The sequence below is a fragment of the Prunus persica genome, chromosome G4 (assembly GCF_000346465.2).
Source record: "Prunus persica cultivar Lovell chromosome G4, Prunus_persica_NCBIv2, whole genome shotgun sequence".
Classification (NCBI taxonomy): Eukaryota; Viridiplantae; Streptophyta; class Magnoliopsida; order Rosales; family Rosaceae; genus Prunus; species Prunus persica.
In genome coordinates this window covers 11,813,417-11,827,884 of record NC_034012.1, presented here as the reverse complement: position 1 = coordinate 11,827,884, position 14,468 = coordinate 11,813,417, and the positions used below count along the sequence as shown (strand labels likewise).

General features: G+C 38.0%; 2 protein-coding genes across 2 annotated transcripts; one reads left to right on the top strand and one right to left on the bottom strand.

Moving 5' to 3' along the window:
- Positions 5,575-8,082, bottom strand: LOC109949028 ((-)-alpha-pinene synthase-like). The gene is made up of 7 exons (XM_020563252.1): positions 7,887-8,082; positions 7,524-7,794; positions 7,039-7,411; positions 6,714-6,932; positions 6,476-6,614; positions 6,117-6,365; positions 5,575-6,041 (listed from the first exon to the last, which is right to left on the bottom strand). Exons 1-7 carry the CDS (start codon positions 8,016-8,018, stop codon positions 5,748-5,750), a joined length of 1,677 nt encoding a protein of 558 aa, XP_020418841.1. The 5' UTR covers positions 8,019-8,082; the 3' UTR covers positions 5,575-5,747.
- LOC109948621 (uncharacterized mitochondrial protein AtMg00810-like) lies at positions 12,686-13,339 on the top strand. The gene has a single exon (XM_020562283.1). It carries the CDS (start codon positions 12,686-12,688, stop codon positions 13,337-13,339), a length of 654 nt encoding a protein of 217 aa, XP_020417872.1.

Sequence of the window (14,468 nt, the reverse complement as noted above, 5' to 3'; positions counted from 1 at the left end):
AACGGTTTAAAACTTCCATGGGATAATTACTAAACCAAATACAAGGATGTAAAGAAGAGTACACCCTTTTTGCCAATGTATCTGCTTTAAGAATATTTTATAAGCAAATGACCCACTAGTGTAGTGGTTTGTAGTATTTACTTCATTAGGCAAGGTCCTGGGTTCGAGTCCTAGCATCATGATCCACGTTTTCAAGCTAGACTTGTTAGGAAAGCTAATTAGAAAACGAAAAGGAAATAACAAAAGTTTCTAAAAAATATTCTAAAATTTAAAATGCTGAAAAGTCATAGTAAACGATAGAATTTGGCTAAAATAGCCCATATGTTTTAACATAGCTGAGAGTTGCACTCATCACGTAGTTCTCTTGGAAAAAAAGGTCATGGGCCCGATTCTAAGCTCGGGGCCCATACTTGCACGGATTAAGTTTTGCCGCCATGACGACATGCGCGCTTATCTAGCTGTTCCTCGTTAACTCAGCCATCTATTCTACATCACTTTGATTGAACCGTATGTAGCATATACTGTGCGGCTATAAAGTTTCAGCCTTCACGAGCATATATATGTCTAGTGTATGTTATTCAAACCCAAGTGTATTAATTTAATTATACTAATATAGGCTAATTAAGTGATGGGCTTTTTTACGTGCATCAATTTTTTTTTAATTTTATTAATAAATTCTGGATGGTTATTTTGAGATATGAACTTTTTGTTAGTTTGAATTCCAGAAATATCATTGCATATCTGATTTGGTGTTCAATATTATTGTTAATAATTTTATCGTTTCGTGTGCAAATGGTTTCTGCTTGTTTGAATGAATCAGAGCTATCAAGTCCAGAATGTGGTACATGATAGGTTTTGACAACAACTCAGTGGGTTTGGAGATATATATGTGTCTGTTTATATACATGCTATGAATGGATATGCGCCAACATGAGTTTGTGTTCGGTGGTTGTGATTGGGATGAAATAGTCTTGTTGTGGTATTTTAGACAACCTGCAAAATAGAGATTATTTTAAACACGCATTATACTCGCAAGTGTACAAACCGCTGGTAATAAAGCTTATGTAAGTGTGAGGTCGATCCCTCAGAGATTGGATCGCCTAATTCCATATGATTTCCTAGTGAAGAAAAAGAAAGAAAAAAACAAAGTTACAAAGTCACACAACACATAAGGAGGGGGGTGTTGTGCGAGAACACTCCAAGATCTTGTCATTGATGGACTACATAACTATCACACACAAGCCACGAAAAGATAAAGCATACACAAAACCACAAATTATACACACACACACAAAGAACACAAGAATTTATAGAGGTTCAGCGTTGTGCCTATGTCCTCTTGGTGATCCCCGAGAAATTCACTAGTATGAAGAACCCTTTATGTTACAATGAAGAACCCCTTTGATCTCTCACAAAACCCAAATTCTCTTTTCTCTCACAATTGGCTCAAACCCAATTTGATGCCTTAGCTTTCTTACGTTACAATAACCTAGCGCTAAAGTGCCTATTTATATATCATAGGGCTTTAGTACAATTATGGAAGGAATAGGAAACTTAAAGACTCCAAAACTAGGAGAAAATCTGTCCAGATTTACTTGGGATCGCTTGTCTCGCTCAAGATCCTGCAGTATGCTCAAGACTGCATTCTGCTGTTTGAGCAGGCGCTCGAGATGGTAGACTCCAAGACAATCATAAGTCAAGTCCAAGAACTCCAACTCATTTTGCATGAGATACATGCAGAAAAGATGGAATTGAGTGAGTCTTTTCAAGTGGCTGATGTCATTGAAAAATTACCACCCTCTTGGAAGGATTTCAAAAACTACCTTAAGTATAAGCGTAAGGAGATGGGACTTGAAGATTTGATTGTAAGGCTAAGGATCGAAGAGGACAACCACTGTCCTGACAAAAATTCTAGATCCATAATGAAAGCTAAGGCTAACATAGTGGAAAAAGAGTCAAGAAATAACAAGAAGAGGAAGCACTCTGGAGAAGGCTCAAGTCAAAGGGAATTCCAAGAAGTCCAAGGAGTTTAAGGGAAAGTGTTTCAATTGCAACAAGTAGGGCCATCGAGCTGTAGATTGCCGAAGTGGAAATAGAAAAGGCAACCAAAAGAAAAAGGGCAAGATTGAGGTACACATAACTGAAGAAGACAAGCTTTCAACCGATTTGGCGGATATAAATCTTTCTACAGTCATGTCCAAAGTTAACTTGGTGGGCAACACCAAGGAATAATGGGTGGATACTGGAGCTACAAGCCACATATGTTCTGAAAGGAAGATGTTTTCTACCTATGACGCAAATGATCAAAGAGAGCTTTTACTCCTCCACCTTCAAAATTCATGGCCAATGGTAACTTCTTGAGATTGTTGAGATTATATGTACCTTAATGTTTTCCTTAGCAACTAATGGATGATGTAAGAAATTATCTAAGTGATTTAGTTTCTTGAATGCCTAATGTAAACACCATGTTATTAGGGTTCATGTGATGTTTATATTCTCTTCAAACTTAATGGGTTTTTCATATGATTAAATCGAAATATTAAGTACACTTAGATTGATTTTATGGGAAGAGCGAGTATTGTAGCACTAAACACGCACCTTACTTATTTTAAAGAGAATCATGTGTTTTGAGCCACTAAACCCAGTCTTGATTGCGAACATCTTCATCAATGTGTCTAGAGTTTATTTGCTTTGAGTATTCAATAACATGAGTAAAAGTGTAGGGATGACTTCCAAGTGTTCTAGTTTTAGTTTTCCTAGATTACATTTTGTCACTTACATTTGTTACCAAGAGGGTCGTCCCCTAGAACGAGTTCTAGTGCTTAGGGATTGCACTTGTAAATAGAAATTAAGCAAGAACATTTGATCAAACAACACAAGAGATTACGTGGTTCACATATAATCGGGCTACATCCACGGGGTGTTGGGTATTTTCACTATTGAAAGAAAAAATACAAACAGACTCACAAAGATCATATGACTTACATTCTAGCTAGAAAGACCATATAATTTCTCGTTGGGTTATGTTTTTGTAGTTGCTAACATGGTCCTGGTTGTTTTTGTGCTCTTTTTTTCTTTCTTGTTCGATTATATTGTTTTTACTGATTTCAATTTCGGTTAGGGTGAATTTTATTTTTCTCAATTTAATTACTATGCTAATTGATTTGATAGAACTGAAATTTAAATTTCAAGAAGAAAAAAAAGGTCTGTTGTTGTAGAAAAATATTGTTTCTAGAACTAATTTCAATTTTAAAATTTTGTGTTTATTTGATAAATTTAATTTCAAAGAATTTTAAGGGGTGTTTGGTATCCTATTCAAATAGGGAATTCAAAAAATTTGATTTTTCTTAAAAACAAGGAGTTCTTAAATCTATTTTTAAGATTCAAAAACTTGTTTAGTATGCAACTTGAAAACTGTTTTCAAATCTTAAAATTTTGAGAACTTGTGGGTTGTTAGAAAAAAATTTGAAAAAATAGATATTTTTTGTTTTTAATAATTGGGGTGTTTTTTTGGTTGTTCTTGAGTTTGAGTTTTTAAAAATAGGGCTACCAAACAGGTTTTCTTTGTTTTGGACTCAAATTCTGTTTTGAGTTTAAAAAGTTTAATTTAAGTTGAATACCAAACACGGCCTTAGGATTTTGACTCAAAATTTGAGATTCCTTTGATTTCTTGTTTGGCGGATGAGAAAAATGGTACGATGGAAAAGAGAGGGAGGAGATGGTAGTGTAGGGTAGGGAACAAGGTTGCGGGCTCACTGCCTACATCTGTAATATTAAAAGTTACATGTGGCCAACGAAGTCTAATTTAGTGGAAAAGGGCATTTGTTAGTTTTAGGATTGTTAGAATTGGCTTTCCTTCCCCAATGTACACTTTCATGTAATTCCTCTTAGCTCATCTTTAGAAATTAGGCATTGGGTATTTGCTACAAAGTTGAAATACATTGAAGAGCTTATGAGGCTACAAAACCAAGGTAATTTGTGCATTCATTTATAATGGGCATCAATAGGAAAATCAGCATTTGCATCCATATGCTTTGTCGAGATGACTAGTCATATAGGCCAAATCAGCATTTGCTACTTTGTCGAGATGACTAGTCATATAGGCCAATATTTCCAACACATGATTTTTAACAAAGGCACGTGATTTTGCTTATTATAAGTCCAATCATTGGCTACCAAGTGTCCTTTTGACTCACCAAAAAGGTTGGGGCTGGTCTAGACTCATTATCTCTCTCTCTCTCTCTCTCATTTACAATTTCTAATATGGTTTTTTTTTTTAAAAAAAAAAAGAGAGAGAGAGAGAGAGAGAGAGCTTTAGTGAGAGACTAGGTATGGGTTTTGATTTTTGAGAGGCATTTTTTGTCTATGTCATTTCAGAGAGAAAGGTTTTGAGAGTTTTGATTTTGCTCTGCATCTTCTCTCTGAGAATGAGGTCTGCATCTTTGAGAGAGAGAGAGAGATAGAGAGAGAGTGAGTGGTCTTCTTCTTCTTCTCTGCATTTGCAGCTGCGTATGGTTTGAGTTTTTCAAATGAGGTTTTCAAATAGCTTTTGAAATATGCTTTTATTTTCGAAATCTACTTTACCCATTGAGAAATTTTTAGAGTAAAACTTATACTCTGCATTCTCTAAGGGTTTTCATTGTGACATTTTGAAAATACTTTTTTAAAAATATGCTATGCTTTTTATAATCTACATCCGGGTTCAGTTATGACTAGTCATCTTCTTTTGTCTACGTCTGGGTTCATTATGACTAGTCATCGTTCTTAGTCTAATCAGATTCTTGATTGATTTCTTCAAGAGTGTGGTTTCTTGAAGGAATTGACCCTTTTATCACAAATTCTATATCTCATTATGTTTGTTCGATTTGGAGTTGAGTTGCCAGTTCTATGAAGTGAAGGAGTTGATGGACTAGCTACCACTTACATGACAGATTAGCTACTAGCTTAACTAAGTTGGAGAAGAAGATTGCACAGATGAGGTATAGCTTGTTTCCTAAATAGATCTAGGATTTCTTGACTAGTCATCATTATCTATTGTTTGTTGTTTACTTGATTATAATGCTTTCACACACTTTCACCATAGTTGTTACTAGCACAGGGGATGCCTAGATTGACGGGTCCTTCTGAGTGCCTAAGCTATCACAAGTAATCTTCTAGGCTTGCAGGTACAGATTGGTATGCTCTGTGTGTGTTCTTGGTTATGGCTTTCATGACTAGTTGTTAACTAGTCATAATCATCTTTGGTCAAGTTTTAAAGTGTGTGCATACTGCCGTGTCTGTTTGAATAACATTTAAATTTACCCCTCGTCACTTAAGTACCAATTTCAGCCTTAACTTGTAGACTAGAGGTCTTAAGTTTGAATCCCAATAACATCATAGTTGAGTGTGTGAGAAATCTCCATTTCATGTAGTTTAGACTACAGCTTATACTAAAAAAAACCCACATGTGACAACTTTTAAAGGTGATCATTGCACGAAATATTATACTCTAGGGAAACTGAGGAGGGACCCAGTATTTTGGATGATCTTCTACCATTCAAGAATAAATGATTGAAAATGATTAAAGAAGACAGATAAATCAAAACTCAAGAACTGACATTTCTTTATTAAAGTTGAACTTCGTCTGGCCAAGCATATCTATAAGAAGATACACACATTATTCCAAACAAACTTGGCGGGCCCAACACCCCCCTTCCCAAAAAAACACAATCAAATCCACGCTTGTACAAAAGGCCATCTTATCCAACTCATAGCGGCACAGGATTAATACAGACTGAAGCAATACTATCTTTTGTGACCTTCCCAACACGTGTGAAGCCATCTTCCCCCTTGTAAAGAAGATCAGCCACTCGTGTTAAATTAAGAACCCGCTTAAGCACAGGCATCGGCACAGCAGTTGGTCGGAGAAACTCCTCGTTTATGTCCTTCCACAAATCCATAATCTGTTTCTTAAAAACATCAACGGTCTCTTGCTCTGAGACCCCATATTGCTTTATGTAGCAATCAACACTGGAAGCAGCATGCCCTCTTTCTTTCTCAAACTGAAAAAATAAAATCCAAAATTAATGTCTTTCCGGATCATATGCGTGTACATAATTACTATAATTTATACGTACGTTGGTCGAAACAATGTCATCCATGAGCCTGAAAATGGTGTTTGCAGCCCTGACAATTTTGGGGTCATTGAGCAACCACTCAAATGACTCCTTCGTTACAATATCTCCCATGCCAAGTAAAGAGATGGTTGTAAGGAAGGTGTAACTTATAGAAACCGTTGCAACACTCATATACTCCTCCATGCTTGGAATTCGACCTTCTTGGAGCCACCGGGCCTCATTGAAATAGGATCTAGCTTGATCTTTCATCTGAGGCATATATACCAGTGAAAAATGATCAATTGCGCAAGATCGAAAGTGTACTTTATTTTGAAATAAAGCAAATTAAGTTGTGCGTATATCCAGAATGTTTTACATACAGCTTGTATTGCATAAGGAACTCGGTATGATCTTCCTTCCTTGACCATGTCCTCCTCAATTTCATTGAAAAGATTCAAGAGTGCCTGGTAAAATATTTTCATGTAGTCAGGGAGTTCATTACTGCAATTGAGATCCCACCTGAAACAGATAATTAAAGTAGGAGAGTTTTTAGACAAATTAAATGAATATTCTCTAACAAAAACAGCAATAATTAATTGTTCGTTCCAAATTATTAACCTGTCAATTGCTTCAGTAAAGATCACTAGTTCTTCAAATGTGCCAAATGCATCGTAGATATCATCCAATATCGTTAGCAAGACACTCACTTTCGTCATAATTTTTCTCCCCACAGAATACTGAGGCTCAAAATACACTCCCACTATCCAAAAGTACAACTCCACCATCCTATCTCTTGCAAATGGCAGCTTCCTTTCAAAGTCTAGTGCTCTCCACCACCTAAACATTTATATGTAAATATATTACTCACAAATTGAACTTTGCAAAGTAGATCCCTCATGTCATGCGCACAGATATAATTAAAAGAGAGACTTAATTATATTACCTAGTAATCTCTTGTAGCTCCTTTTTGTGTAAAGGCTGAACAAGATTGAAATCTAACTTGGCAAGTTTCAACAAGCACTCATTATGTGAAGCTTCGTCTTGGTAGATCGGCATGTAACGCCTGGCACCTAATCTCTCTAGACTTTTTCTCAGAGGTCTCTCTAAGGCCTGAGTTATTTGTGCAGCCAATGGATTGCTTACACAGGTTGTTGCGGACTCAAGATGAGTGGTGGTGAAAGCAAGAGCCTCTTCTAGTATATCTTCTCCATGCACCCTCAGATGTGTTGCTTCATAAAAGCTTAGCATGCCAGACACATCAGCAATTAAGCTTTCCTTGAAGCTACCATTTTCATCTTTGAACTTGTTGAATATATCTGGTTTTGATCGTCAAAAAATGGACAAAAAGATAAGAACTAGAATAATAGTAGCCCAAAGTCTCTCACACCACACTCCACAAGTATATCAATAAATTTTTATATAACGTACCACATGAAACATTATGTCCATGTTGTCTGAGTAGTCGAAAACAAAGAGCAACATGGTATAGATCACCATCATCATCACTGTCATGGTCATGAAGTATGCGTTCCAGTGCTTCTTCTATTTCTGTTTCGAAATGGTATGCCACGCCAAGGCGCTGGATTGCATCGATTAGCTTGAGCTGATGTGAAAGATCACCTGCACTAGTTGTGAATACTTCCCTCCTCACAACTTCTTTTAGTTCGTCAACCTGTCCTTGCTTATGAGCATGAGTTATCTGCAGCAACAAATTAAATGAGTAAAAACATGTCGAAGAAGAGTCATAAAAAGTTATCTATGATATGTGCATGCATGATATCCATTACATACCATGTCTTGTGAATCATCATAATTGATGAACTGATCTCCCCAAATGCTTGGGTGAAAATTTGCTGTCCTACGAGCAATTTCATCTGGCTTAGCATTTTGTGGTTGAGCTGCTGAACCAACTTGGACAGACATAGTTTTTTCCTTCTTTTTTTTTTTTTTTTGTAGGGAAGGGAAAGCTTAGTCGGTGTAGATCACAATGCTTATACAATCGTGTATATATAGGCAAGGATCGAGATGCATACCAGAAAGTAGATTAATATATAAAAAATCACGTAATAGTATGCATGGCGATTGGCGATTGGCGATTGGTACAACTGTTGTCTCAGGTTCTTTGAATGGGATTGTTTTTAATTGTTGTCTCACGTAAGACAACAATTAAGGGGCCAGGGTGAATCGGCAAGATTTGTTTGCTTCCTTTGTTTTTTTTATTGTTTTGGGTCCTTTGAGCAAGTTCAGGGTGGGAGAAAGATACACATGCATATGTTAATGTCCACAATAAACACATGCGTTGCATATGTTTTAGTCTTACTTTTGCTCTTCTATTTATGTATAAAAAAATTTAAGCTTTTGAAACATTTTTTTTCCATCACTAATTAGAAACTAATTAACTGAGTTTGGTGGAGAAATTACGACTCATGTTATTATATTTATTTAAACACATGTGTTGCAATATGTATTTACAACTGAGGATTCTGCTGCAATGATTTGTTTACAACAGTAAACACACATGTGTTGCATATGTTTTAGTCTTACTTTTGCTCTTCTACTTTTTGTATAAAAAGATTTAAGCTTTTCAAACATTTTTTCCATGTAACTGTTATATTGTCACATGATGTTAAACTCATGTTATTATATGTATTTAATTTATAATATTATATTCTCAAATATAAATTGTCGTCCGTTCATATTATAACACGTGAATTAGTAATCACATAACATGACAGTCATACCTAAGTGTTTTTCCATGTTACTATCTTGTGCTAATTAGAAACAATATGAGCCAAATGTATGTTGATTGCCTTTTGTTGTCACAAATCTCGCCTTGTTCCAGGACATGTCATATTTGAAGGAAATGACGAAAATGGCCCTGACCCATATCAGTTAATAGACTAGGAAGAGAACTCTTATGAACACCACTCTTATTTCTCACGTAAGAAAACAATTAAGGGCCAGGGCGGCAGGGTGAATCAGCAAGATTTGTTTGCTTCCTTGGTTTTTGTTTTTTACTGTTTTGGGTCCTTTGAGCAACCTATGAGATATATGCACGTTTTCTTTTTGGGTCTGAAAACACATTTTTTTATGCATATGTTAATGTCCACTGTAAACACATTTTTTTTCCATGACTAATTAGAAATTAATTAACTGAGTTTGGTGGAGAAATTACAACTCATGTTATTATATTTATTTAAACACGTGTTGCAATATGTATTTACAACTACAATGATTTGTTTACACACACTTGTTATAACAACTGTGGATTCTTCTGCAACATGTGTTTTCAACTCATGTTATTATATTTATGTTTTAGTCTTACTTTTGCTCTTCTACTTTTTGTATAAAAATATTTAAGCTTTTGAAACATTTTTTCCATGACTAATTAGAAACTAATTAACGAGGGTTTGGTGGAGAATATTTTTTTGTTTATTTTACTGAAAGGAGAAATTATTCAATGTAACTTTCACACTGCCATATAGTGTTAAACTCATGTTTTCAGCCGTACAGGAGGAGCCTCGCGATACCAACACTTCTCAAATTTCAAGACTTTTTCCTTCTGAATGGTCACAGACTAAAAACGACCAGCCACCCTATTATAGCGACTAGTCGCCCATGGAGAATTCGACTCTATGCAACATTGATCGGTCGCAAGTTGAAAGCGACTGGTCGCCCCTCGAAAATTCGACTCTGTGCAAAAGCGACCGGTCGCCAGAGGACAGTGATCGGTCGTAGAGAATATTGAGGAGTTTTTGCCCGCTCCGGATAATTCTTCAGTGCCAGTACCACACCAATCACCTGCTGAGGATGTCATTCAGGTAACATCTTTGCCTGAAACTGATAACATTAATGAAATATCCCCTGATGATTTTATTTCAGAAGGCACAGAGCCTGCATATCAGATTCCAAAACGGAAGAACCGTGGAAACCCTCTAGTTCACTACGAAGCAGATCTTAATGCAAAAGGGAAATATCTCATCAACAATTATGTATCCATCAACAGACTATCAAAGTCACGGGTACACTTTGTAAAGCAGTTGACAGACATACCCATTCCCAAAAGTGTAACTGAACTACTAGAAGACTCAAAATGGAAAGAAGCAATGTAACACTCCGACCCCAAATTTCCCCAAATTTAACCCTTATTTAATTATTTAATTATTTAATTATTTAAGGGTATTTTAGTCATATTTTTAACCGGAGAGAGTTTGGGACCGCGACTTGTATTTTTGGATAGGTCGTACTGAGACGAGTTCATAGACACGTAGTGGGCTCGAATCGGAGTTGTAACGAGAGAGATATGGTCAAAAGAAACCCAGTGGCACAATCGTAAATATTTCGAAATGAGATTTTTTATAAAAATCTGGTTTTCTCTCTCTCTCTCTCTCTCTCTCTCTCTCTCTCTCTCTCTCTCTCTCTCTCTCTCTCTCTCTCTCTCCCGCGACTTCTCTCTCTCTCTCCCGTCGGCTCTCTCTCTTTCTCTCCTCGTATCTCCGGCCACCGACCACGGCTGTGGGCGGGGCCGGTACCAAAACGACCGGGACGACGTCCCCTTCCTTCCCCGACCGTTCCCGCCGGCGACGCTGCCTGTGCTGGCCGGAAAATGCAGAAAACCGCCGGGAAGCCGTCGAAACTTCAACGCCGTCGATCTCCCTCCTCCGGCCACCATTTCCGTCGACCCAGGTATGGATCTTGAACCTCTCGAGCTGTTCTAGCTGCCTGTTGGTTGGGTTTTGATCGATTCGATCTCTAGGTCACTCGATTTTCGAATTGAAAATCGGCCGAAACTTCGGCCGCCGTGATCGGCCATTTCCGGCCACTTTTTGGGGTAGGTCCAAGAACAAAAGTGGCTCCAAATAGGGTGTTATACCTAGGGTAGGAGTTTGGAGCCGTGGTTTTGAGATTTTCCGGCGAAGCGTTATCGCTTTGGGCACCCACGCGCTGCCGGCGCGTGCGGCTGCGCGTGGGCACTGTAGAAAAATAGCACTGTGTTCCGATGAGATCCTTAGGTTGTCACGAGTGTGTAGGATTTCGCGGATCTCAATTCGGATGCCGTTTGACTATCGAACGGATAATCGCATATTGTGCGTTATCCGAGTTCGATAGGTTGGGACCGTCGGATGGTCCCAAATTTAATATATGTTAATCTAGGTATTTCTAGGATCGTGTAGGAATTCATGGATCGTGAATCGGAGCCCCGGATGTTCCGAATAATAATTTAAAGTTTATATTTTATATTAACCGTCAGATCGTGCGATCGTGAGAAATCCGACCGTCCGATCTGAACCAAACTCGCAGGACAAGTGTCCTATACCTGGTAGAACCCATAGGGACCTTCAGATCTGAAATTGGAGGTCGTGGGTTCCGCAAGTCCGTTTGACCAGGGTTAGAGAAGTTTGACCCTTGGTTGACCGTGAGTCTCCCGGAGTAATCTCACCTTTCTAGGGGAGATTATCGGGTACTAGATGATTGTGGAGGGTTACACAATATTAGAATTAGTTTATAAATTATATATGGTTGTACAAAGGTACAACAGAGTCTAGAATGTCAGTTTGGAGTGCTATACGCACTACTGTAGGTACCTCCCCGGATTTTGGATTCATTACAAGCACCACAAAGTGAAAGTTAGGTCCCACGTGGCGTAGGTTATCCGGCGTTGGGACATGCCCCATACGTGGCGTTGGTTGTACCGGCGTATGGGGAGATTTGTGGGATACAGAGAAATGAATTAAGATATCGCCCAAGTGTGGAATTGGATTTTAGGGAAGAACTACGTGTGGCTTGATCCCTCAAGGAGGGGACGTAGGCAGCCTAAGGTTATTAGGTGCAGCCGCGGACTAAATGTTAGTCATATTTGATAGTTGAATGGTTTAGTAGTTGGTTAGGAATTATTGAAAGACCGAAGGCCATTTGTGTGAATTGCATGAAATTATATTGTGCATGCTGCCAGTTGGGATTATTAAATGTGTTTTTATGCAGGTTGAAATTTTTGGAAATGTCCAAATTATAGGGGAGACTCTGCCGAAATTTCGGCAGGAAGTCTCAGTTTTTAGTAAGTGGGCCTGGCATCGGGGTGATGTCAGGAATTCCAAAGGGTTCGTCTCGGATTTTGAGAAAATTCGGGGCGGGTCCTTAAAAGCAATGAATGAAGAAATGCGAGCTCTCCAGAAGAATGGCACATGGGAACTCGTGTCATTACCTCATGGAAAGAAGACAGTGGGATGTAGGTGGATTTATACTGTGAAACTCAAAGCAGATGGATCCATTGAAAGATATAAACTAGATTAGTGGCAAAGGGGTACACACAAAGATATGGGATAGACTACCAAGAGACCTTTGCCCCAGTAACCAAGATTCAGACTATCAGAGTCCTTTTGTCTCTAGCAGCAAATCTCGATTGGCCATTACATCAGTTTGATGTCAAAAATGATTTCTTACATAGAGACTTGGAAGAAGAAGTATATATGGATTTGCCACCAGGATGTAACTTAGCTCATGACAAAGAGAATCAAGTTTGCAAGCTTAGAAAATCATTGTATAGGTTAAAGCAATCCCCCAGGGCATGATTTGGCAAATTCACTAAATCCATGAAGAATTTTGGATATATACAGAGTAATGCAGATCACACTTTGTTCTTGAAGCATGATGGAAGAAGACTTACTGCATTGATTGTTTGTGTGGATGACATAGTCGTAACTGGAAACGACACAGGAGAGCAACTGAAACTACAGAAGTATTTGTCTCCGGAATTTGAGATGAAGGATTTAGGTGATCTGAAGTACTTTCTAGGAATTGAAGTAGCTAGGTCCACAACTGGTATATTTCTATCTCAACAGAAGTATGTATTAGATCTGTTCACTGAAACAGGAATGCTTGGATGCAAACCTGTTGATACACCCATCGAGATGTATCACAAGTTATGTGAAGACATGGATCAAGAACCATCCAATAAGGAACAGTACCAATGCCTTGTTGGAAGGTTGATATATTTAGCTCACACAAAACCAGATATTGCATATGATGTGAGTGTGGTTAGTCAGTTTATGCATTCACCCAGTGTGTCCCATAGGAATGCAGTTGATCGAATCTTAATATACTTAAAGGCAGGACCTGGGAAAGGGTTAACGGTCTCCAGAAATAGAGATCTCGAAGTTGTTGGATATACAGATGCTGATTGGGTGGCTCCGTTACTAACAGACACTCTACTTCAGGTTACTTCACTTTTGTGGGAGGTAACCTAGTCACTTGGCGGAGTAAGAAACAAAATGTGGTTTCTTGATCTAGTGCTGAAGCAGAGTATCGAGGTATGACTCACGGAGTTTGTGAATTACTATCGATCAGAAAACTATTGACAGAATTGGGGTTCAAACCAGAAAAGCCAATGGAGTTACATTGTGATAACAAGTCAGCCATCGATATTGCCCATAATCCAGTTCAACATGATCGAACTAAACATGTTAAGGTGGATAGACATTTTATCAAAGAAAAACTTGAGAAGAAGATCATCCGCCTACTATTCGTAAAATCAGAAGATCAGTTGGCAGATATCTTAACCAAAGCTGCTTGTGGAAGAGTATTTTATAACTCACTTACAAAGTTGGGCATTGATGACATATATGCATCAACTTGAGCCACTACTACATTTTACTCTTTGCGCGACGAATAACAAAACGTCGCGCAAAGTCTAATTTAGTCGCACTAATTTCAGCGTGACAAAACATTCGTCGCGCACATTCCGTCGCGCGAAGATCATGAAGAAAGCCTTTGCGCGACGAAGCACAACCCTTCGTCGCGCATAACTGTGCGACGGGTAAACCATCGTTGCACCAACGGTGTGGAGACGAAACAACTGTTCGTCGCAGAAATATTTGCGTGACGATAAAGTATTCGGCGCACGTATATTTACGCGACGAAAGGACTAGCGCGACGGAAAATAATTCGTCGCGCAAAACTTGTTCGGGAGACGTATATGTTCGTCGCAGAACTATTCGCGCGATGAGAAAGTTTTCGTCGCCCATATATTTGCGCGACGAAAATCTCAGTCGTCGCACGGAATATTTTGCGCGACGAAATCTTTCGTCGCGCAAAACGTGTTTGCGAGACGTATAGGTTCGTCGCGCAAGAATAAAAAATAATAAAAAAGTTGATTTTTTATTTTTTTGTTACATACATGTGGGTTTGCGCACAAAATGTTTTCCGTCGCGCAAAAAATAATATTACAATTTTATTTTATTTTATTTTATTTTTTTAATTTTTTTAAATAAAATTGATTTTTTTTATTGATTAAACAATGAAATTGCAATAAAAATAAATTAGAACAAAATTTTGTTATAAAATAAAATAAATGTATTACAAATAAAATAAATGTTT

Excerpts from the sequence above, each read along its gene's own strand:
- LOC109949028 (XM_020563252.1), bottom strand. The coding sequence starts at position 8,018 with ATGTCTGTCCAAGTTGGTTCAGCAGCTCAACCACAAAATGCTAAGCCA. Across the intron at positions 6,366-6,475 it reads TTCCTTATGCAATACAAGCT|ATGAAAGATCAAGCTAGATC; the intron begins GTATGTAAAACA and ends TATATGCCTCAG. Across the intron at positions 6,042-6,116 it reads ATGACATTGTTTCGACCAAC|TTTGAGAAAGAAAGAGGGCA; the intron begins GTACGTATAAAT and ends TTATTTTTTCAG.
- LOC109948621 (XM_020562283.1), top strand. The coding sequence starts at position 12,686 with ATGAAGAATTTTGGATATATACAGAGTAATGCAGATCACACTTTGTTC.